Consider the following 19,050-nt stretch of genomic DNA (forward strand, 5'->3'; position numbering starts at 1 on the left):
TCTCAATAAACTGTGTATTCTGACTCAAGACAGTTAGGGTATGTCAAAAAACTCAGATCGTATTTTCTCTCTCAACTTCAAAAATCATTTCAAAATCATCCTACGTCACTGCAGAAGTTCTGACCCAGTCTTTGCAACGTGAACATGCAGAGAAGATCAAACACCCTTAACAAAAAAAGTAAAATGGCGATATAGAGTTGATTTTTGAAGTTGAGGGAAGTTGAGGGAAGTTGAGGGAAGTTGAGGGAAGTTGAGGGAAGTTGAGGGAAGTTGAGGGAAGTTGAGGGAAGTTGAGGGAAGTTGAGGGAAGTTGAGGGAAGTTGAGGGAAGTTGAGGGAAGTTGAGGGAAGTTGAGGGAAGTTGAGGGAAGTCGACAAGACGAGCGTTTGGCATTTAAAAAGTATGTAAATTGTATTCTTTTCATTAAAATAACTGATTGTTACGCTACATAAGACCCTTCTTTCTCGGCTCGGATCATTTACAACCGGATTTGAGATAGTTTGAAGCCGCATTTAAACTGCATTTTGGAAGTTCAAACTCTGGGCACCATATCAGTCCATTATATGAAGAAAAATGCTGAAATGTTTTCCTCAAAAAACAATTTCTTTACGACTGAAGAAAGAAAGAAATGTTGCTTAATTCTGTATGAAAAGCAAGATGAATGTAAGGTAACTATATACTTTTTCGCTGCTGTAATTCTACAGATAACTGCAGAGTAGTAACTGATTTAACTTCTGTTGAAATGGTAACTTGCCAATCTAGCTTTCTTAAGGTTTGCATTGACTTCTTGCGCCACTGAATTCACAACATCCTCTTTTTATGAGGAAAATAACTGCTGCATTGAGGTGCTTAGGCTCTTTTTGGTTGGTTTTAGTGGTGCATCCATGACATCATTGTCCTTTACTTCATTCTCCCGTTTGTTTCTCAGTAGGGGTGTGAAAAACACAGTAACTGCATCAGTCACTGTCTCCTCACTCTGAGCCTGCGACCCTCCTTTCTCCTAGCTCCTACTGCAGTCATTAATTATACAAGTTCTTGTCCTTAATGTGGTAGAGTATTGGATCAGATGGGAAGCCCTCTTAATCTGCAGATTGACTTTGTTGTTGGAAATCCTACTCCCATCTAAAAAAAAATTGATGGCCATAATTGCCCTTGACAAGAAACCTTATTGTCAGTCAAATTACAGTGAACCTTGAATAGCACAGCATGCTAACATACTTAGAATTCCTGCAGGAAATAGTACATACACTGCCGTTCAGTGTTCTTAATGTTGTTGTTGTTTTGTTTTTTTAATTTCTCTCTTGCTCATCAAGGCTGCCTTTGCTTTTACTTAAAAAAACAGTAATATTGTGAAATATTATTACAGTTTAAAACAATGATTTTCTGCTTTAATATATTATTTTAAAATATAATTTATTCCTGTGATGCAAAGCTGAGTTTTCATCAGCCATTACTGCAGTGTTAAGTGTCACATGATCCTTCAGAAATTATTCTAATATGCTGATTTATTATCAGTGTTGGAAACAGTTGTGCTGCAGTTGTGAAACCTGTGATAATTTTTTCAGGATTCTTTGATGAATAAAAAGTTAAAGAACATTATTTATTCAAAATAAAAATCTCTCTCTCTCTCTCTCTCTCTCTCTCTCTCTCTTTTTAACACATTCTTGGTAATGTATTCATTTCTTTTATTAAAGAATTTTTAAATGATAGTTTAAATGTATTTATTTTAAATAAGTGCTGTTCTTTTTAACTTTTTGCTCAATATCCCTTTAACTGTCACTCCCATTTTTGAATATTGATGTGAAAATGCAAATGCAAAAAATGCTAAATCCAAACTTAAATTTATATAATTCATGAACGAAAACAATTTATAATATGATTTTAATGTACATTTTCCATGGTAATGCAATGTCTGGTTTTAAAATGGTTTTTAAAAAGGATGAATTTTGAGATTTTAAGTTTTCAATTGATATATATATAATTTCTTATTATTTCTAAAGCATGATAGGGAAAAAGGCAATGAAGAAAGTAGTTTTGTGACAAAGGTCAGAACTCCTGATGTAGGTTTTAGAGGTGCACTCTTGTCATATATTGATCTATTACTTTTATTATATAATCTGTAACACAAAACAGTGGTAAAATATCTATTTGAGAGTCTTAGACCTTTCCAACGATACATAGTTTGTCATGATTAGATATGGTGAAGTAAACTTGGGTGTCCTGCTGAAGGGGTGGGTGACAGTTAAAGAATCCTGAAAAAAATATCACATGTTTCAACAAGATATTAAGCAGCACAACTTTTTTTTTTTTTTTTTTTTTTTTTTTTTTTTTAACGTTGAATGTTGACGTGACCTTCCAGTTCCAGTGTATGCCAGTGTGATGTCTGAACTGGCATAATTATAGCCACGTTTCTCCATTTTTGCCACCATCCATTTTTGAATTTGATTGTTGCCAGAAGATTTTTGCACAAACTTAAATTAAAAAGGCCAAGTAATTTGTTTTCTAAGATGATAACTGATTGCCACTCACATGCAATTTGATGAGATCACTTATCAACAATGTAGCATACTACTGTTTGAAATGTTTCTCATGGAATAATTCTTACCAGTTTCATTAACTGGTCCATGTGAGGTAATTGATTTTAAAGTAATTTATTCCTGTGATAGGAAAGCTAAATTGTTACACGATTTGTCACACGAACCTTTAGAAATCAGTTTTTTTGTGTGTGTAAACCATTAAACATTTTTGTATTATTTTTTGTTGAATTGAAAATATTCCTTTGAAATATAAATCTTTTGTGACAGTGTAAATGTCTTTATTTTATTTAATGCGTTTTTGCTAAATAAAAATAATTTAGCAAAAAAGAAAAACTTGCTGACCCCAAGCTTTCGTATGGGAGTGTAAAGGTCCTTGCACACTCAAAGTCTGAAATTTTCTGAAATTATTTTTTTATGACTGACGAAAGTTTTGGAGACATGATACAACATGAGGTTGTATTTATTTTTTAACGTGCGAAAATGTCGGACGAGAATTTTAAAAACTGTATTTTTTTTTATTTATTTATTTTGTTTATTAGTAGCATTCACAAAGGTGCCTGTCATGTTACCTGGTCATTTTTGTAGCAACGTCAGCTACTTTCTTATTAGTGCTGTAGAAATGTATAAGAATAAACCATATAAGTGCTTCTTTTAGTGTTTATTTATTTACTTTTTGTATTTTGTAATTATGTCCCATGATGTGACGATTGCCCCCAGCATGCCGTTGTCATGCCCTTCGTCTCACCTCCGGTTCCTGCTGTCGTATTTGCCGGGCCAGCTGTCTCTGCTCGGGTTCAGGCTGGGTCTTGACCCCAGCCGCTCTGCCCCTGCCAGGAGATGCCAAATATTTCCAGCTTATACATTTCCTCTGCACTGCATTAGCTTTCAGTTTTCTGCCTACGTAAACAAGGATGGTGATTGAAGGTTTTACTTCAATGATTGGACCTAATTTACACCCCTGCAGCACCTCATGGCTTATTTACAACTCGCCACACCAAGAATAGACAGTAAAACAGGGGAAGCCCTTAAGACTTGCACGCAGATTCAAAGGATGCTTCTGTGAAATTTATATGAGCTGTTTTAATGTTTGCTGCTATTGTTGTCATGGTGTCCATTAGCCGTAGCCTAAATAGCAACAGCGTGTATCATTTGGGCCCGTTTCATTCCCACGGTTGGATTACATTAGCACTGTTGGAGCTAGCATCTGCTGCTGTTTACTGGCCAGTCATGCCTCATATAACCAGCACCACTAGCAGGATTAGCACCGGTATCACGACAGATAAAGTTCAGGCTCCAGCTGGGTTACCTATATAAGCCTGTGCTATTGGAAAGTTCCTTCTGAGCCTCAGGGAATCCAATAAGCTTCTCATCTCACGCCGTCATTTGACTGGCCCGTTACGTAACTTGCCCGGGACGGGCGGACATATAATGTGTGGTGGCTTGTTGATCAAAACATTGAGGGGGAGGTTACGAGGGCTATTTTTAGTAACCTTCATCTTTAGCTGAGAACGAGCAAAAGGATAGTGTGACAGGAAGTGAGGAGTGAAATAGGATAGTTATGTGAATTTTGACACGGAAATTTGGGGGTACTTGCATATAATGTCTTAGTCTGAGAAGTGATAGAAAAGATACTCTGGTCAAGGAAAAAGTTGGTGAGGGGGTGGATGAATGGGTTCCGCAACATAACAGCTGGGCTATTTCCATGCTGGGTTCCTCTTAAAGCTTCTCGTGACAGTTTTTTCTTGTTGTGGTTTTAATTACCAAGCCACATTGCCAGTGCTTTTCTGTTATAGCATGGAGCTTCCTCTTGGTAATGTTTAGTCCCACTGGGGATTACATTTGTTATTGTAGTAATATTTATATGCTGTTGTAGTATTTATTAATATTGCATAGGGTTATTTTTATTTTTCTGTTTTCAGTTTAATTTTAGTTTGAGTTTTAATAATTGTATTATTTGCTTGTGCTTTAAAAAAAAACTTTCTATTTAAAGTTGAGGTCAAAAGTTTACCTTGCATAATCTGCAAAAAGATTATTATTATTTTTTTAAACAAAATAAGAGGGATCATACAATATATATATATATATATATATATATATATATATATAGTACTGACCTTTTTTCCTCTCTCTCTTTAGTGATAGTTGTTCGTGAGTCCTTTGTTTGTCCTGAACAGATAAACTGCCTTTGGTTCTTCAGAAAAATCTTTCAGGTCCAACAAATTGTCTGTTTTTTTTGTTGTTTGTTTTTTTTTTTAAGCATTTTGTGCATTTGAACCCTTTTCAGCAATGATTGTATGATTTTTGAGATCCATCTTTTCACACTGAGGACAACTAAGGGACTCATATGCAGCTATTACAGAAGTTCAAATGCTCATTGATGCTCCAGAAGGAAAAAGTATGTGTTAAGATGAAGATATGTACATTTTTCTTATTTTTCCTAAATATCATATTTTTTTCAGAAGATACTTGCATGTTTTCCAGAAGACAAAATAAATTAAATGTACCCTGATCTTCAAATTCAAAAATTTTTTACCCCCCAGCTCTGAATGCATTGTGTTCCTTTCTGAAGTATCAGTGAGTGTTTGCACCTTCTGTAATAGTTGCAAATGAGTCCCTCAGCTGTCCTCATTGTCAAAAGATGGATCTCAAAATCATAGTCAAAGATTTTGTGGGATTTTTCTGAAGAACATCGGGCAGTTTAACTGTTAAGGACAAACAAGGGATTCATAAACAACTATCACTAAACACAACCCACAACTGCAGTTAATCTTTATAATTTATTTCAGTTTTATTTTAATTTGGAAAATATATTTTACTTTTTTTAGTTGGTTTTATTTGAAATTAACACTGGTTAATGCAGGCAAGTCTCAACATTGAACTAGGATTTAAAAATGCTCTGTGTGTCAGAGGTTCTTTAGAGCCAAAGATTGACTGAGTTGTGCTTAAACTTGTGGATATCGACGTAAGCAGATGCGTTTCCTTTTAATCCCTTTTCCAGTGTGTTGTCACTCAATTCTTGAGCACACAAACTTACCGACAAAAAGCCTTTGAAAGCTTCTTATCAAATTTCCGTCTTCAGATTTGGCAATCAAGATGCAGGGCTGTTGTTTCCTAACTGAACTGTACCACTGCAATATCTGGAAGTCGTGTTTGTATAATATGAGAACAAATGTTTCCAGTAGGGTACGAGTTCGACTACTCTGGTAGCAATACTGTATGTCAGTATTATTTTAGCTTTAAAAAAGTATCTTAAACACAGTTTTCATTATTTAATTAATTAATTTATTTTGGGATTGGTTGACGCTAGCATATTGAACTATATATTGTGGGTTGAATGGATTTGATTCAGATGTTGAATCCATAGCCATTCTGACAGATTCAAGGGTTCAGTCAGGGCAGAATTCATGAAACTGATTGCCACATTTATCAAGAGAAAGCTGTTTACTTTGAAAGTGAATTTTGTGAGCTCTGCTTCATACATTGTCTACAGTATTGACAATGGATCTCTAAAATTTTGACCAAAAATCAGTTAATGTGACCGCACCTTAAAGAGAGAGTTCATTCAAAATTCAAAATTACATGATTTATTCACCCTCAAGTTATCCTAGGTATATATGACTTTCTTCTTTCAGATGAACAATCAGAGTTATATTAAAAAAAAATCCTGGCTCTTCCTAGATTTATAATGGCAGTGAATAAATGTTGAGAATTTGAACTCCAATTAAATGCGTCCATCCATCATAGAAGTGCTTCATTCAGCTCCAGTGGGTTAATAAAGGCATTCTGAAGTGAAACAATGTGTTTTTGTAAGTAGAATATCCATATTTAAAAGGTTATAAACCGTAATCTCTAGCATCTGCTAACTCTCGTACACGCATTCACGAAAGAGTGACATTCCAGACGTAGGATGTAGGCGTAGCGCAAGCTCCACCGAGAATATGCTAGTTTTGCGAAAACCAAGTTTTGTTTATAGCAAAAGAAAACCAGCCTCCTCTTGGCTTATATTGAAATCCTCCAACTTTTTTCTTTACAAATCCTCGTTTTGTACTTCTAATTCTTGATCAGTGTTTTGTTGTGCTCTCTCCTCTGCACTTCCACGTTCGTCACTTTTTCAGCGGAGCTTACGCTATGCCTGCATCCTATGTCTTCCACTTGAACGGCACTTTTTTGTGAATGTACGACAGTTAGCTGAAGCTAGAGATTGAGAGTAAAAAGATCATGGGGTAATTTTCATTTTTGGGTGTACTGTCCCTTTAAGAGTCATTCATAGAAGTACATAGAAGTTCTGCTTTGCAAATTCATTAGTGCATTCAGTATTTTTATCTTTTTAACTAATTCACAATTATAGTTTTTGCATGCAAAAAAAATCCAGATATAATAGTGTGAATTCTTGCTCTAGTCCTCTAATTGTCAGCTTGACCAAAATGTGCATCCTCTCACATTCTCTTAGACTTGGGCCTCCTTCCTCACTTAACTCTGTAACATCAACCTCCACATGTGAGAGAGCATTGAGATCAGAGCCTCTGGTCACCCGTTAGCCTCCTGACTCATAGCCCACGTGTGTCCGTGCCATCCGGAATTCCTCTTTTCACGTTTTCCTCTCTGCCGCTGTATGTCATGTATCTCCTCAGCTCTCCATCCTTTCCGCCCCACTGCCCACTGTACTACGCCTACAGAGAGCACCCTCCGTCTCGGCAGGGAAATCCCTCCTGTTTGAACCGGACTCTTTCAGCCCTAAAGAGCAAACCGTTTTTTTGTAAAACTCGCATTTGTAATCCCTTAAGTACTCGCGCTTAATTGAAAACCCTTGGCCTTGATCACTACAGCCTCCCCCCTCAGCTGCTGCCCTCAGCACATGTCATTACGCATATTGTGAATCATGGCTCTTAGATTAATGATTCATGTCTATGTTTTTTCTTTCGCTGTCTTATTATCTGTTATTTTTATTCGGCGTCATGGCAGGATAGATGACAGAACGGAGTGAATGTGATCGTAAACGTATCGGTTGATTCATATCGCAGAACAACAAAAGCATGTGAATGAATGTTTTCGTATCTCGAGAGTCTTGCGTGTCTCTAAACAGGGTAAATGTGTGCAGTAACCCTACAAATGCATGTCCCTAGGTGCCTGCATGACACAGTTGTGGTTTGTTGCGGTTGTTTATTTCTGTGGCGCCTGATGCCCCTGTTGTCAGCGCAGCCATGAGGGCGGCGCCGGTGAGCCGATCAATCACTGCTGTTTTCAGTTTGGAGCTCGGCCAAAGTGACCCATATTTATCTTGATGAGAATGTGCTGTTAGGGATGCGGCAGCTGTAGCTTTACAAAACTACAAGTGATTCATTCTTTGAAGTGTTAAAGAGCAGGTCAAATGGGTTTTTGAAAAATATCTCTTTTGCAGTTTGTAATGTAGCTATCCTTCATTGTAAACAGTCTGCAAAGTTGTTGATCAAAAACGTGCATGATGAATAAAGATACTGTCTCTTAAAAGAAAGCGTCGACTCTAAGCCGCCTTAACGAGTTGTCATATTTTCAAACCTTTTGTTTGTTACCAATATACATCACTAGGTAATATGTTAGCATAATCCCTGCCTGCCCACAAAATACGAACAGTCTGACCTGCCCACAAACACTTCCGCTAGTTAGTGTGTTTACATCATGTCAAGAAGATGCTGTGTTCTGCACTTTGAAAGCAAGTTTTTGTTTTCATTGCCGAAAGATGATGAATCAGTGGTTAAAATTCTTCTGACGACTATTCTCTGTTCTTGGAAAGTTCAATGCTGGATTCGCTAAATGCTTGTCCATGAAAGATAAGCCCATACTTTCTTTATTTAGACCAAAAAGGATCTTCGAACCACAACCTGCAAGTAGGATTGATATGTTATGGGTACATTTTCAAGTGACTGCCCAACATATCAAGTTGTTTGTGCTAATATGTGATGTGTACCTAGTGCAGCTTTAGGCCCCGATCAGACAGAACGCGTTTTTGCAGTGAGTGCCTGAAGTTGGAAAAAAAAACGCAACTCTGAGCAGAAAAGCACCCGACGTCATCGCGTCTTTTTTCCATAGTCCAATCGAATGAATGGTGAGGAAAAGTTGCTATTTTTTTTTTTTTTTTTTTTGGTTCATAACACTCAAAACTGATATTAACTCAAAGCAGAACTGATATTAACTAGTGGAGAATTCAAACCACCATGATGATTTTGTTGGGTGCATTTGTTCCAGAAAATCTTGTTTTGTTTTGTCATGTGTCTTTTTTTTTGTATATACTTACTTCCTGTAACATGTCATCGGCTGCACTGTATCTCTGCGGATGGTTGCACACAACGCAAACTTGTGTTTACAAAAGACATCACAGAAATTCTTTGAAACCAAAAGATAGCAGATCAGACACTGGCAGTTTCTTATAGATAAAGGTGAAGTGTTTTCTGCGCCACTGGGATCAGCAGTATGAAATTGCAAACATTTTTCTTCAAACACTCACCTTGTGTTCCATTGGTTGGTCAAACAGAGTCCTGTTACTCTCACCCCAAACTCACACCAGTTGATTGAGCTGAAACACTCAAGCAAACACAATGTTTTACCTATAAAAGTATGTGCAGGTTAACTCCCTAAATTCATTCAATTGTTCTCTGATGATGAACATGTGCTCATATCACACCTCAGGCTGTTAAAAACAAAGAAATCATTCACGATTTTGGCTTCTGCATCCACAGGCTTGTTAATTGGATTTAGGCTGAACAACATTTTTCTGGTCGTGTTTGATTTTAATTGAGGTCGAAAGGTCAAAAGTAAGGGTTGTAATGACAGCACATTTTCTGTGAGGTGCTCCAGTTTGAATGTGTTTAATCTTTTGTTGCTCTCATTCTCATATTGCTTCCCCACTGTTGTTTTAATAACAGTGATCCTCAGATGAGCATGGCCAATTTACTGTGTGCCATCTGCATTATTTAGCAGCGCAACTATTAATTATTTATTGAGCACTGTCATGAATGGGGCTGTTGTGTTTACACACAGAGAGTCGTATCACTGAGGATGGCATTGTGTGGTTCTAGATGCAGTCAAGCTGGATCCTATTAAGCTTGCATGCTTTTTATGTATATGTGACTCTGTATGTTTATATAATGTTTTAGAATATTTATAATGGTTTATACAATATAATGTTTGATGTAGTGTAGAAATTGGCAGAATTTAAAAACTGGGACTTTGTTTCATATCAAAAATAGCTTTACAAAACGTTGATTATTGGGTGGCAAGCAAAAAAATGTTTTGTTCACATATCAACTGAAAACAATTAAACCTACCCTCTGTCACACATACAGCTACACTTGCAAGTCTCAGTTCCTCTGTGTCTTGCAGACATTTTAGACATTTTTCTGTTTAACCTTCTAGTGTATACATCTTACTTCCTCTTTCACTTGTTTTGCTCTCTCACATACAAACAAATGCCTTTAAAAATATGTTTAATAAGCTTTTAGTCTTGACCTCGTTTTCTGGTATGCTGCAGTAATGTTCTGTATGTGAAGCATTCAGTTCACATGTTCAGTCGTGTTGTGTTAGTGCCACTGTCAAATACATAACAGGTAAACTAGCACTGTAAAGGGAAACTCCTTTAAGGGAGTATGTTGTTAATCTTCTTACGCAGTTAGTTTGTTAAGGTGAATTGTGTTGTCTGTCAAGTCATGTTTCAACTTTACACACCCTCCATTGATGATGATTTTACACAATGTACTCTCACCTTTCCGGGATTGTTCTGATAAAACAAGCAGGTATAAGGGTGTTTCTATTGTGTTGGTTTTTCTTTTCTACAGCTGTAGTTCACCCATAAATGAAAATACTTTTTCATTTGAATTCATTTTGAAGCATTAACTTTTTGACCACCATTTCTTATTGGAATTGTTGGACAATTGACTTTTTCCAGTGATGGATATTAAAGGATTAGTTCACTTTCAGAATAAAAATTCTCTGATACTTTACTCACCTCCATGTCATCCACGGTGTATGTCTGTCTTTTTTCGTTTGAAAATAAAGTGAGGTTTTTGAGAAGAAACATTTCAGGTTTTTTCTCCATGTAGTGGACTTCAGTGGTGGCTAATGGGTTGAAGGTCCAAATTGCAAATTTTTGTAAATAGTAAAAAGTTATATACTTTAACCACAAATGCTCGTCTTGCACTAGATTGGCTTCATTCATTACATGGAAAGGTTAGCTCTTCGTCTGTATACTTTTTTTCAAAAAGTCATTTTCTTTTTTTTTTTTTTTTTTGTTTGACTTTCTTTGCACATTTGTAAACACTGGGTTGGTACTTCTGTCTACGTCATGTGTGACCTTTCCAACGTGACTAACGTGCATGAAGTTAGGCTAGTGCAAGATGAGCATTTGTGGTAAAAGGTAAATAGATTTTGTGTATTTTTTTTTTTTTTTTTTTATTTTTTAGAAAATGACCAATCGTTTTGCTAGATAAGACCTTTATTGGAACGTGTAGAGCCCTTTGAAACTGCATTGAAACTGCAGTTTGGACCTTCAACCTGTTGTCCATCATTGAAGTCCACAATATGGAGAAAAATCCTGGAATGTTTTCCTCAGTCCTGTAACTTTGACTCATTTGATGTGAATAAGAATTTGGTGAAAGTTTGTAAGTTGTATGGATACCACAAACGTTTTCTTTTTTCTTCCATGCTCTAAATTAGTTGCAATCTGTATTATTATTATTAAGGCAGTTAAAGTGTGGCCTGTAATAGACTGAGCTAGTATTTAGGGCTGGGCGATAAAACGATAACGATATGTATCGCGATAGACACGTGTTCGATATCAATAAAAATGCGTTCTATAAAACGTTCGATATTTTTTATTCTTCGTCGGAAAAAAACAGGTTGCGAAGCAAGCTTGGTTGCATTAACAAAGGCACTCGCTCTATAACCTAGCAACGTGGGAGTGACAAAATTATTAAATTAATATCTTGTATTGTAGAATGTACGCTCAGCACCGCCGAGAGTTTCGCGCCATCGTTAAAACGAAACCGAAAGTAAAAAACGCGCGCGCGCGCATTCAAAAGCAGTTTTTATACCCCACGTTTAGAGAGCGACTCCCCAATGTGCGCAAACTAGACTACATAACATATCTAGGCTGTAGGCTATAGGTTGTGTAGTTGTATTTAATGCAACCTTAATATTCATTTAGTGCTCCTAAATTTAGTTTTGGTGCTCCTAACTATTTGAAGTTGGGAACACCAGTGCTACCAAGTAAAATCTAAATGGTACAAAGATAAAACGGAGGCAGTGGCATATTTCTCTGTTTATATTTAACACTGCACTATTTTATTACACTTTATTAAGCGTTTCTTACATTTTCTTTCATTTTGCACCTTAAATGTTAAGAGATAATTGTTAAGTGTTCATTGTGACTTTAGAATTATGTTTACATTTTAATTATTTGAGTTTTCCATGGTTGTTGACATTTCTGTCTTAATAACTGGGGGAATTATAATCAGAGGAAGGTTAAGTTTAAAATAAAAATGTTGAAATGTAATATATTTTTCTCCTGTTCCTTATTTTAAATGGGTCATAAAAAATATCAATAATTATCGATATCGACCGATATGAAACGCTGATATCGTGATACAGTTTTCAGCCATATCGCCCAGCCCTACTAGTATTGTCACTGCTGTGTGTGTATGTGTGTGTCTGTGTGGATGCCTGGAGGCGAATCTGTTTGAGCTGCCCTTCTTTCACTCATCTGTTCCCTTGGGCTCAGTGTGCCTGTAATATCACACATTTCTTTTTCCACTGGCTGTCACCAGCCCTAATAATGACTTAATCTACCTGGAGATCTGAATTCTAGGGACCAGGATGTATACTGTTTATTTATAAATGTATTTAAAAAATTTTTTAGGACCCTCTTAAAGAAGTTCACTTCCAGAACAAAAATGTACAGCTAATGTACTCACCCTGTTGTCATCTGAGATGTTCATGTCTTTCTTTGTTCAGTCATAAAGAAATTGTTTTTTGAGGAGAACATTTCAGTAATTATCTTCATATAGTGGACTTCAATGGTGCCCACGAGTTTGAACATCGAAAACGATCCCAGCCGAGGAATAAAAAAAAAATAAAATAAAAAATGTATATACTTTTTAACCTTAAATGCTCGTCTTGTCTAGCTCTGCAATGTGCATGCGTACTCTGTTTAATCCGGGTTAGTACAGTTAGGGTAGGTCGAAAAACTCCCATCTCATTTTCTTCTCCAACTTTAAAATCATTGGGTCGGTATTCTGTAGGATGATTTTGAAGTTGGAGAAGAAAATGAGATGGGATTTTTTTCAAGATATCCTAACTGTATTGATCTGGAGTATGCATGCGCTTGGCAGAGCATTTGAGGTTAAAAAGTATAAAAATATTATTTATTTATTTATTTATTTTTAGAAAATGACCAATCGTTTCGCTATGAAATGCTTCTTCCTTGGCTGGGATCATTTAGAGCCCTTTGAAGCTGTGTTCAAACTCGCGGGCACCATTGAAGTCCACTAAATGGAGGGAAATCCTGAAATGTTCTCCTCAAAAAAACATGATTTCTTTACGACTGAAGAAAGAAAAGCATGAACATCTTGGATGACAATGGGGAGAGTACATTTCCTGTAAACTTGTTCTGAAAGTGAACTTCTCCTTTAATGTCATTAAGCCACACGCTGCAGAAAAGCTTCTAGCAGTTATAGGTCAAGTCTTTTAGCTTCTCAGGGTCTGACACTTGTTAAAGATGTAATCTTTAATGTAATCTTGTTAACAGCAATTTGTTTTCAGCGGCTGGGAGATCTGATCTGTGATGGTATAAATAGCTGTTTGTTTTATAAAACAAAGGCTGATATTTAATCATTCCTAAATGCTAATTTTTTTCAATTTTTGCATGCTTTATATTGCATTTGGCTTAATTCCTCTCTGTTTCTCCCTTTTTTTTCTTCTCAGGTTATGAAAAGACAGAAGACACATCAGAAAAGACTTCTCTAGCAGACCAGGAAGATTCCAGACTAATATTTATTAATCAGCCCCAGTTTACCAAGTTCTGCAGTAATCGTGTCAGGTACGTGTCAAGCCACACTTACCCCTGTGCTTCCATGTGTGTTGTGCAGATATGGGTTTCCTCAAGCAAATACTAAACAGGACTTCATGGTGACCACAGGGATGATGAACTCCAAGATGGTAGCTAAAGCATGTGAAATTTTGATTGCAAAAACTTTTTTATTGATTTAAAAGATTGTAAATGTAATTACATTGCAAGAATGCAACAAATTGATTAAATGAGACAGTAAAGACCTTTACAAAAAAAACAAACAACATTAAAATAAATGCTGTTTGTTTGAATTTTCTACTAAATAAATTCTGGAAAAAATAATGTATCATGGTTTCCACAAAAAATATTAAGCAGCAGACCTGTTTTCAACATGTTTCTTCAGCATCAACTCAGCATATTAAGATGATTTCATGTGACTAATGACTAGAGTAATGATTGCTGATTCAGCTTTGCCTTTACAGGAATAATTTACATCTTAAAATGTATTTAAACAGAGAAAATCTTACTGTCTTCCAAACTTTTTGAACGGTAGTTTTGGCAGCAAGGCAACTCAGTTGGATTCAGAACTAAACTTATATCTAATGTCAGAGACACAAAAACAAAAGTGTCGTAATACTGTTGAACAGACTGTACTGCCATAGATTAATGTATAAATGTAGATGGTTTTGAAAAAGATTTGAGTTGGAAGGAAAAGTACGAATAAAGTGCCACATTAAAGCTAGTGAGCTGGTGTTTGACAGACAAGAGAAAATGTTACTGCGTTCCAGCTGCCACAGTGGCTCACATTGTCCAAGTTACATATGGACTCATAATGATGCATGGCAGGCAGAGAGGAGGTAGGAGTAGGTGCTGCGGCCAGTATCTGGTATCTGCTGAATCACATTGTGAATTACATTTAACGGAGAATTCCACTTCCAGAACAACAATTTACAGATAATGTACTCACCCCCTTTGACTTCCAAGATGTTTGTCTTTCTTTCTTCAGTCGTAAAGAAATTGTGTTTTTTGAGGAAAACATTTCAGGATTTTTCTCCATATAATGGACTGCTATGGTGCCCCGAGTATGAACTTCCAAAATGCAGTTTAAATGGGGCTTCAAACGATCCCAAATGCGTTTGTAAACAATCCCAGGAGGAAGGGTCTTATCTAGCAAAACGATCGTTTTTTTTTTTAGGTTATTCTCAAGACAGTTAGGGTATGTCGAAAAACTCTGATTGCATTTTCTCCCTCAACTTTAAAACCTTTACACCTACATCGATGCATAAGTTCTGACCCAGTCTTTGCAAAGTGAACATGCAAAGAAGATCAAACACCCTTAACAAAAAGGGTAAAACAGCGATATAGGGCTATTTTGAAGTTGAGAGAGAACAGAGAGAGATGGGAGTTTTTCAACATACCCTAACTGTCATGAACTGGAACAAAAACAGAGGTCGGGAAGAGCAAGGCAAGATGAGCGTTTGACATTAAAAAGTATATAAATTGTATTATTTTTATGAAAATAACTAGTCGTTTCGCTAGATAAGACCCTTCTTCCTTGGCTGGGATCGTTTGAAGCTGCGTTTAAACTCCAGATTGGAAGTTCAAACACGGGGCACCATAGCAGTCCACTACATTGAGAAAAATCCTGAAATGTTTTCCTCAAAAAACATGATTTCTTTATGACTGAAGAAACAAAGACATGAACATCTTGGATGACAATGGGGTGAGTACATTATCTGTAAATTGTTGTACTGGAAGTGGACTAGGGATGGCGAAAACTAAAAAATTTCTTGACCGACCACCGAGCCTCATTAGCTGGTTGAAACCGGTTAACCGATTAGTTTAAAATATGGTACGCTATTTGAAATAACAGCCATTTCGAGCCGCGCCTGCAATTTCGCAACTCTGTCGCATCTCTCTGCCGCTCTGCCTCCCGCACACACACACACACACACTGCCACTCACGTCACTTTTTTAAAATCCCCTACAGCGCGAAACATGAGTCCCGCAAACGCGGCGCCGAAGAGCTTGTTGTATGTAATCGTAGGACAAATGGCTCCTTAGTTTCAAATGGTTTGGGTACAAGGTGATCGCTTTGAAAATAAAGGCGTTTGTCTAGGTTAGAAGCTCATTTGAAACATTGCCACGGCTCATTTAAGAAAATGACAGCTCCGAAGAGACGCCGCTCTAACCTCGAGTGTTTTAGCCTGTTGCCTTTACTTTTCGCAAACCTTGTGAGCGCGCGAACCCAAACGCTGTGACCTCGCGCCACATGTTTTTATTGGTTTATTAAGTACAAACAGGCGAGTTATGAAAAATTGAGTGTGAGGGATAATTTGTTCACTTAACACAAAAAGATGAGGAATGAGATGGCTAACTGTAGTAGTGTATAGTCCACTGTCTATAATAGCCTAATTTAGATATCACTTTTTTTTTTAACCGACTACCGACAACTTTGACCGGTTAACGTTGATACGGTCAACCACCGGTCAAACGGTCATCGGTTAACATCCCTAAAGTGGACTTCTCCTTTAAGGACTAGTTTATCAAATGACAATTGTGTAATTATTTATTCGCCCTCGAATTTCAGCTTGAGTAAGTGAAATTAACTGATTTGAAATTAACATGTATGGTTTGTGAAATGAATTCAAAGTGATTAATGTAAGATGCTTGGTGGTTTTTCTTCTACCCTGCAGTGAGACAGCAGCCATCCAGATGTCATGTCACTCAGACTGCAGACTTTCAGTATTGAAACCCAAAAGCATCTATATGATAGTTCCATCTAGTGATCATAACGGCCACTGCAGTCTGACAAGTGCATAATTACTCACTAATAATGGCATACTTTGATTAATGCAGTGAAGAACAACGTCTGGGCTGATTATCTGTGCTTTTAGCTTTACTGTATACAGAGAGCTGCATCTCAAGCAACAGATAAATCAGTAGTTTTAAATGGTCTGCTGCTTTTCTCAGACCAGATTTATGTTTGCATGCCTGCAATTTGAGAGGCTGGGGAGTCCTGGTTGCTTATGTTTATGTATTTTACGACATAAACTGCCAGTAAAAGAAAACAGGCTTTAGTTGTAATGGTTTACTGTCACGTTCTGCTCATAATCGGTAGGTGTTCATTAGGATATCATTTTCATTTCCTTGTGCATTTGTTCTCCTAGAAACAGTAACACTTAATATAGCATACAAATGCTTGTTTCTTTAGTAAAATAAGAAGTCAGTCATTTAAAAGCTGTATTTTGAACTTTTGTAGCTTTTTAAAAAATTCATCTGCATCCCTATTATAAAGTTGAAGTTTCTTGCATCAAAAATCAATTTATTCAGTTTTACATAATTGTTTTCCACCCTCTCTCTGACATCTTTTGCTATTTTATTTAGACATCTGTATGTAAATGGCTTCCTTTTTGACTTGATAACCTCCACATACTGCCATAGTTGACATTTGTCATTCATCAGGAAAGGCCAATATGCTTAATACAAACTACAACGGTGATCACCTGTTTCTCTGTATCTTTCTTCTGGACGTTTTTCATTTTTCTTGTTAAGCATTTAAAAAATTCAATAAAGAGCCTTGAACCAAAGCACACAGCTTCAAAATGAATTAATACATTAAAAGATTTGATTTTAAAGTTAAAAAAAATAATAAATAAAATAAAGGCAGTGTGGTTGGATTTAACCAAGTATGTACTTGTTCCATAAAAGCACACTACCATTTAAAAGTTTGAGGTCAGTAAGGTTTTTTTTTTTATAATTAAATTTTATTAAATTGAAAATTACAGTAAAGGCTGTTAGAATCAAATAAATGCTGTTCTTTTGAGCTTTCTATCCGTGAGTTCAGAGAACAGCTTTTTTGGGAATTTGACTATTACAGTTGTTCGCAGTCACTTTGATGCATTTCTCAGATCAGAAATGAAATTCTCAAAAATAAAAAGTTCTGCATAAGGGGTGTTTCCTGTGTTTGCCTTTCTAAGTTTGTATTTTCACCTTTGTGCCCATATTTGTTTTTTTTTCTATATCACAATGACATTGCGTGTGCGTGTGCGTACTTATTCTTGCTACATTGTGGGGACCAAATTTTTTGAAGAAACTAAAGAAATGATTAAAAATAGTAAATGATGTTTATCTGAAAATGTAACAATGCAAACATGTTTTCTGTAAGGGGTAGGTTTAGGGTTAGGGTAGGGTTAGGGGATAGACAGTATCATTTGGTCAGTATAAAAACTATAGAAGTCTATGAAAAACGTGTGTGTGTGGGTTTTTTTTTTTTTTTTTTTTTTTTTTTTTTTTTTTTGTTGTTGTTACCTCTAGTAAATTTGTACTTTTGAAATGGATATATGGCATACATAAGAAGTGCAGCCTTTTGCATTTCAGTACAGTAAATGTAATCCAAACTGTTGCCGTAGTTTACATCAGGTAATACAAACAGAGTACACTGTTATATTGACAACATGACTAAGCTTTTTGACCTTGTTTGTGAACAATGACACAGGGACTTTTAATTCTGATAGCAATTTTGAGTAAATTACAGGCTTTTGCAGGTAATCCATTGTGTGGTGCTGATTGTATGAATTGTTTTGAGAAATGCACATACTACTTTGCAAATATTAAGGATGGTTCGAGAACCAAAGTGACTGAGAAAAATTGTAAAATACAGTATGTTAGCAGGAAAGAAGCAAACAAATGTAAAGGGCTGGCAATAGTGCATGGCTCATGAACTTTTAGCTTTGCCTTCGCATTAATAAATTTTATTTAAAAATATATGAAAATAGAAAATACGGTAAACTGTAATATTATGAAATACAATTTAAAAATAGCCGTTTTCTGTCAAATAAGCGCTGCCTTGGTGAGACCAAAAGAGTTTTTATTCATAAGTCACCACTGTTATGAACACTGTTTGAATTTTTTTTCTTCCAGAATGTTTTTTTTTTTTTTTTTTTTTTTTCCCTTCCAGAAATGTTTTCGCAAGACGCGAAATACGTATCAGTAAGTACATATCACAGCCATTTCCAACAGGAATGTATACTTGAGTTGGTAAAAGAATTAGCACCTGTAATTGTTTTTGTACACGATTATGATTACAACTCCATATGTTTCGCTTTCTGGACATAACAAGCTTATTCGGTAGCTCAGCCATGCTTTGTCTAAACAAACACAGCATTCTGGAGTTGGAAATAGAGCCCATGCTAAGCTGTATTAAATTACACATTTATGCCTTAAACAAACAGACATTATTAACATATCCACAAAAACCAAAAAAGCATGTTTGCTCCACACTATGTGTGGCTTAGAAAGGCATAACGGCTGTTGATGTGTTTGTAAATACGCTACCGCCAACAAGGCCACGACCTTCTCTCCATTAAAATGATTAACAGCACGTGGTTAAACCCTGAGGTGCATTTTGATGAGTTGTTACACTAGTCACCCCAGTGACTGCCTGATGAGCCAGCGTCCCGAAGCCCTCGTGTGCAA

General features: G+C 36.3%; 1 protein-coding gene across 3 annotated transcripts in view; it reads left to right on the top strand.

Moving 5' to 3' along the window:
• The window catches only part of atp8a1 (ATPase phospholipid transporting 8A1), a 177,402-nt gene that overhangs the window by 16,816 nt on the left and 141,536 nt on the right, over window positions 1-19,050 (top strand). For all 3 annotated transcript variants that reach the window (XM_051127177.1, XM_051127178.1, XM_051127176.1), the window contains exon 2: window positions 13,488-13,602. In XM_051127177.1, the coding sequence (XP_050983134.1) occupies window positions 13,488-13,602 (115 nt within the window). The remainder of the gene's footprint in view (window positions 1-13,487; window positions 13,603-19,050) is intronic.

This window comes from Labeo rohita, chromosome 14, assembly GCF_022985175.1.
Source record: "Labeo rohita strain BAU-BD-2019 chromosome 14, IGBB_LRoh.1.0, whole genome shotgun sequence".
Classification (NCBI taxonomy): domain Eukaryota; kingdom Metazoa; phylum Chordata; class Actinopteri; order Cypriniformes; family Cyprinidae; genus Labeo; species Labeo rohita.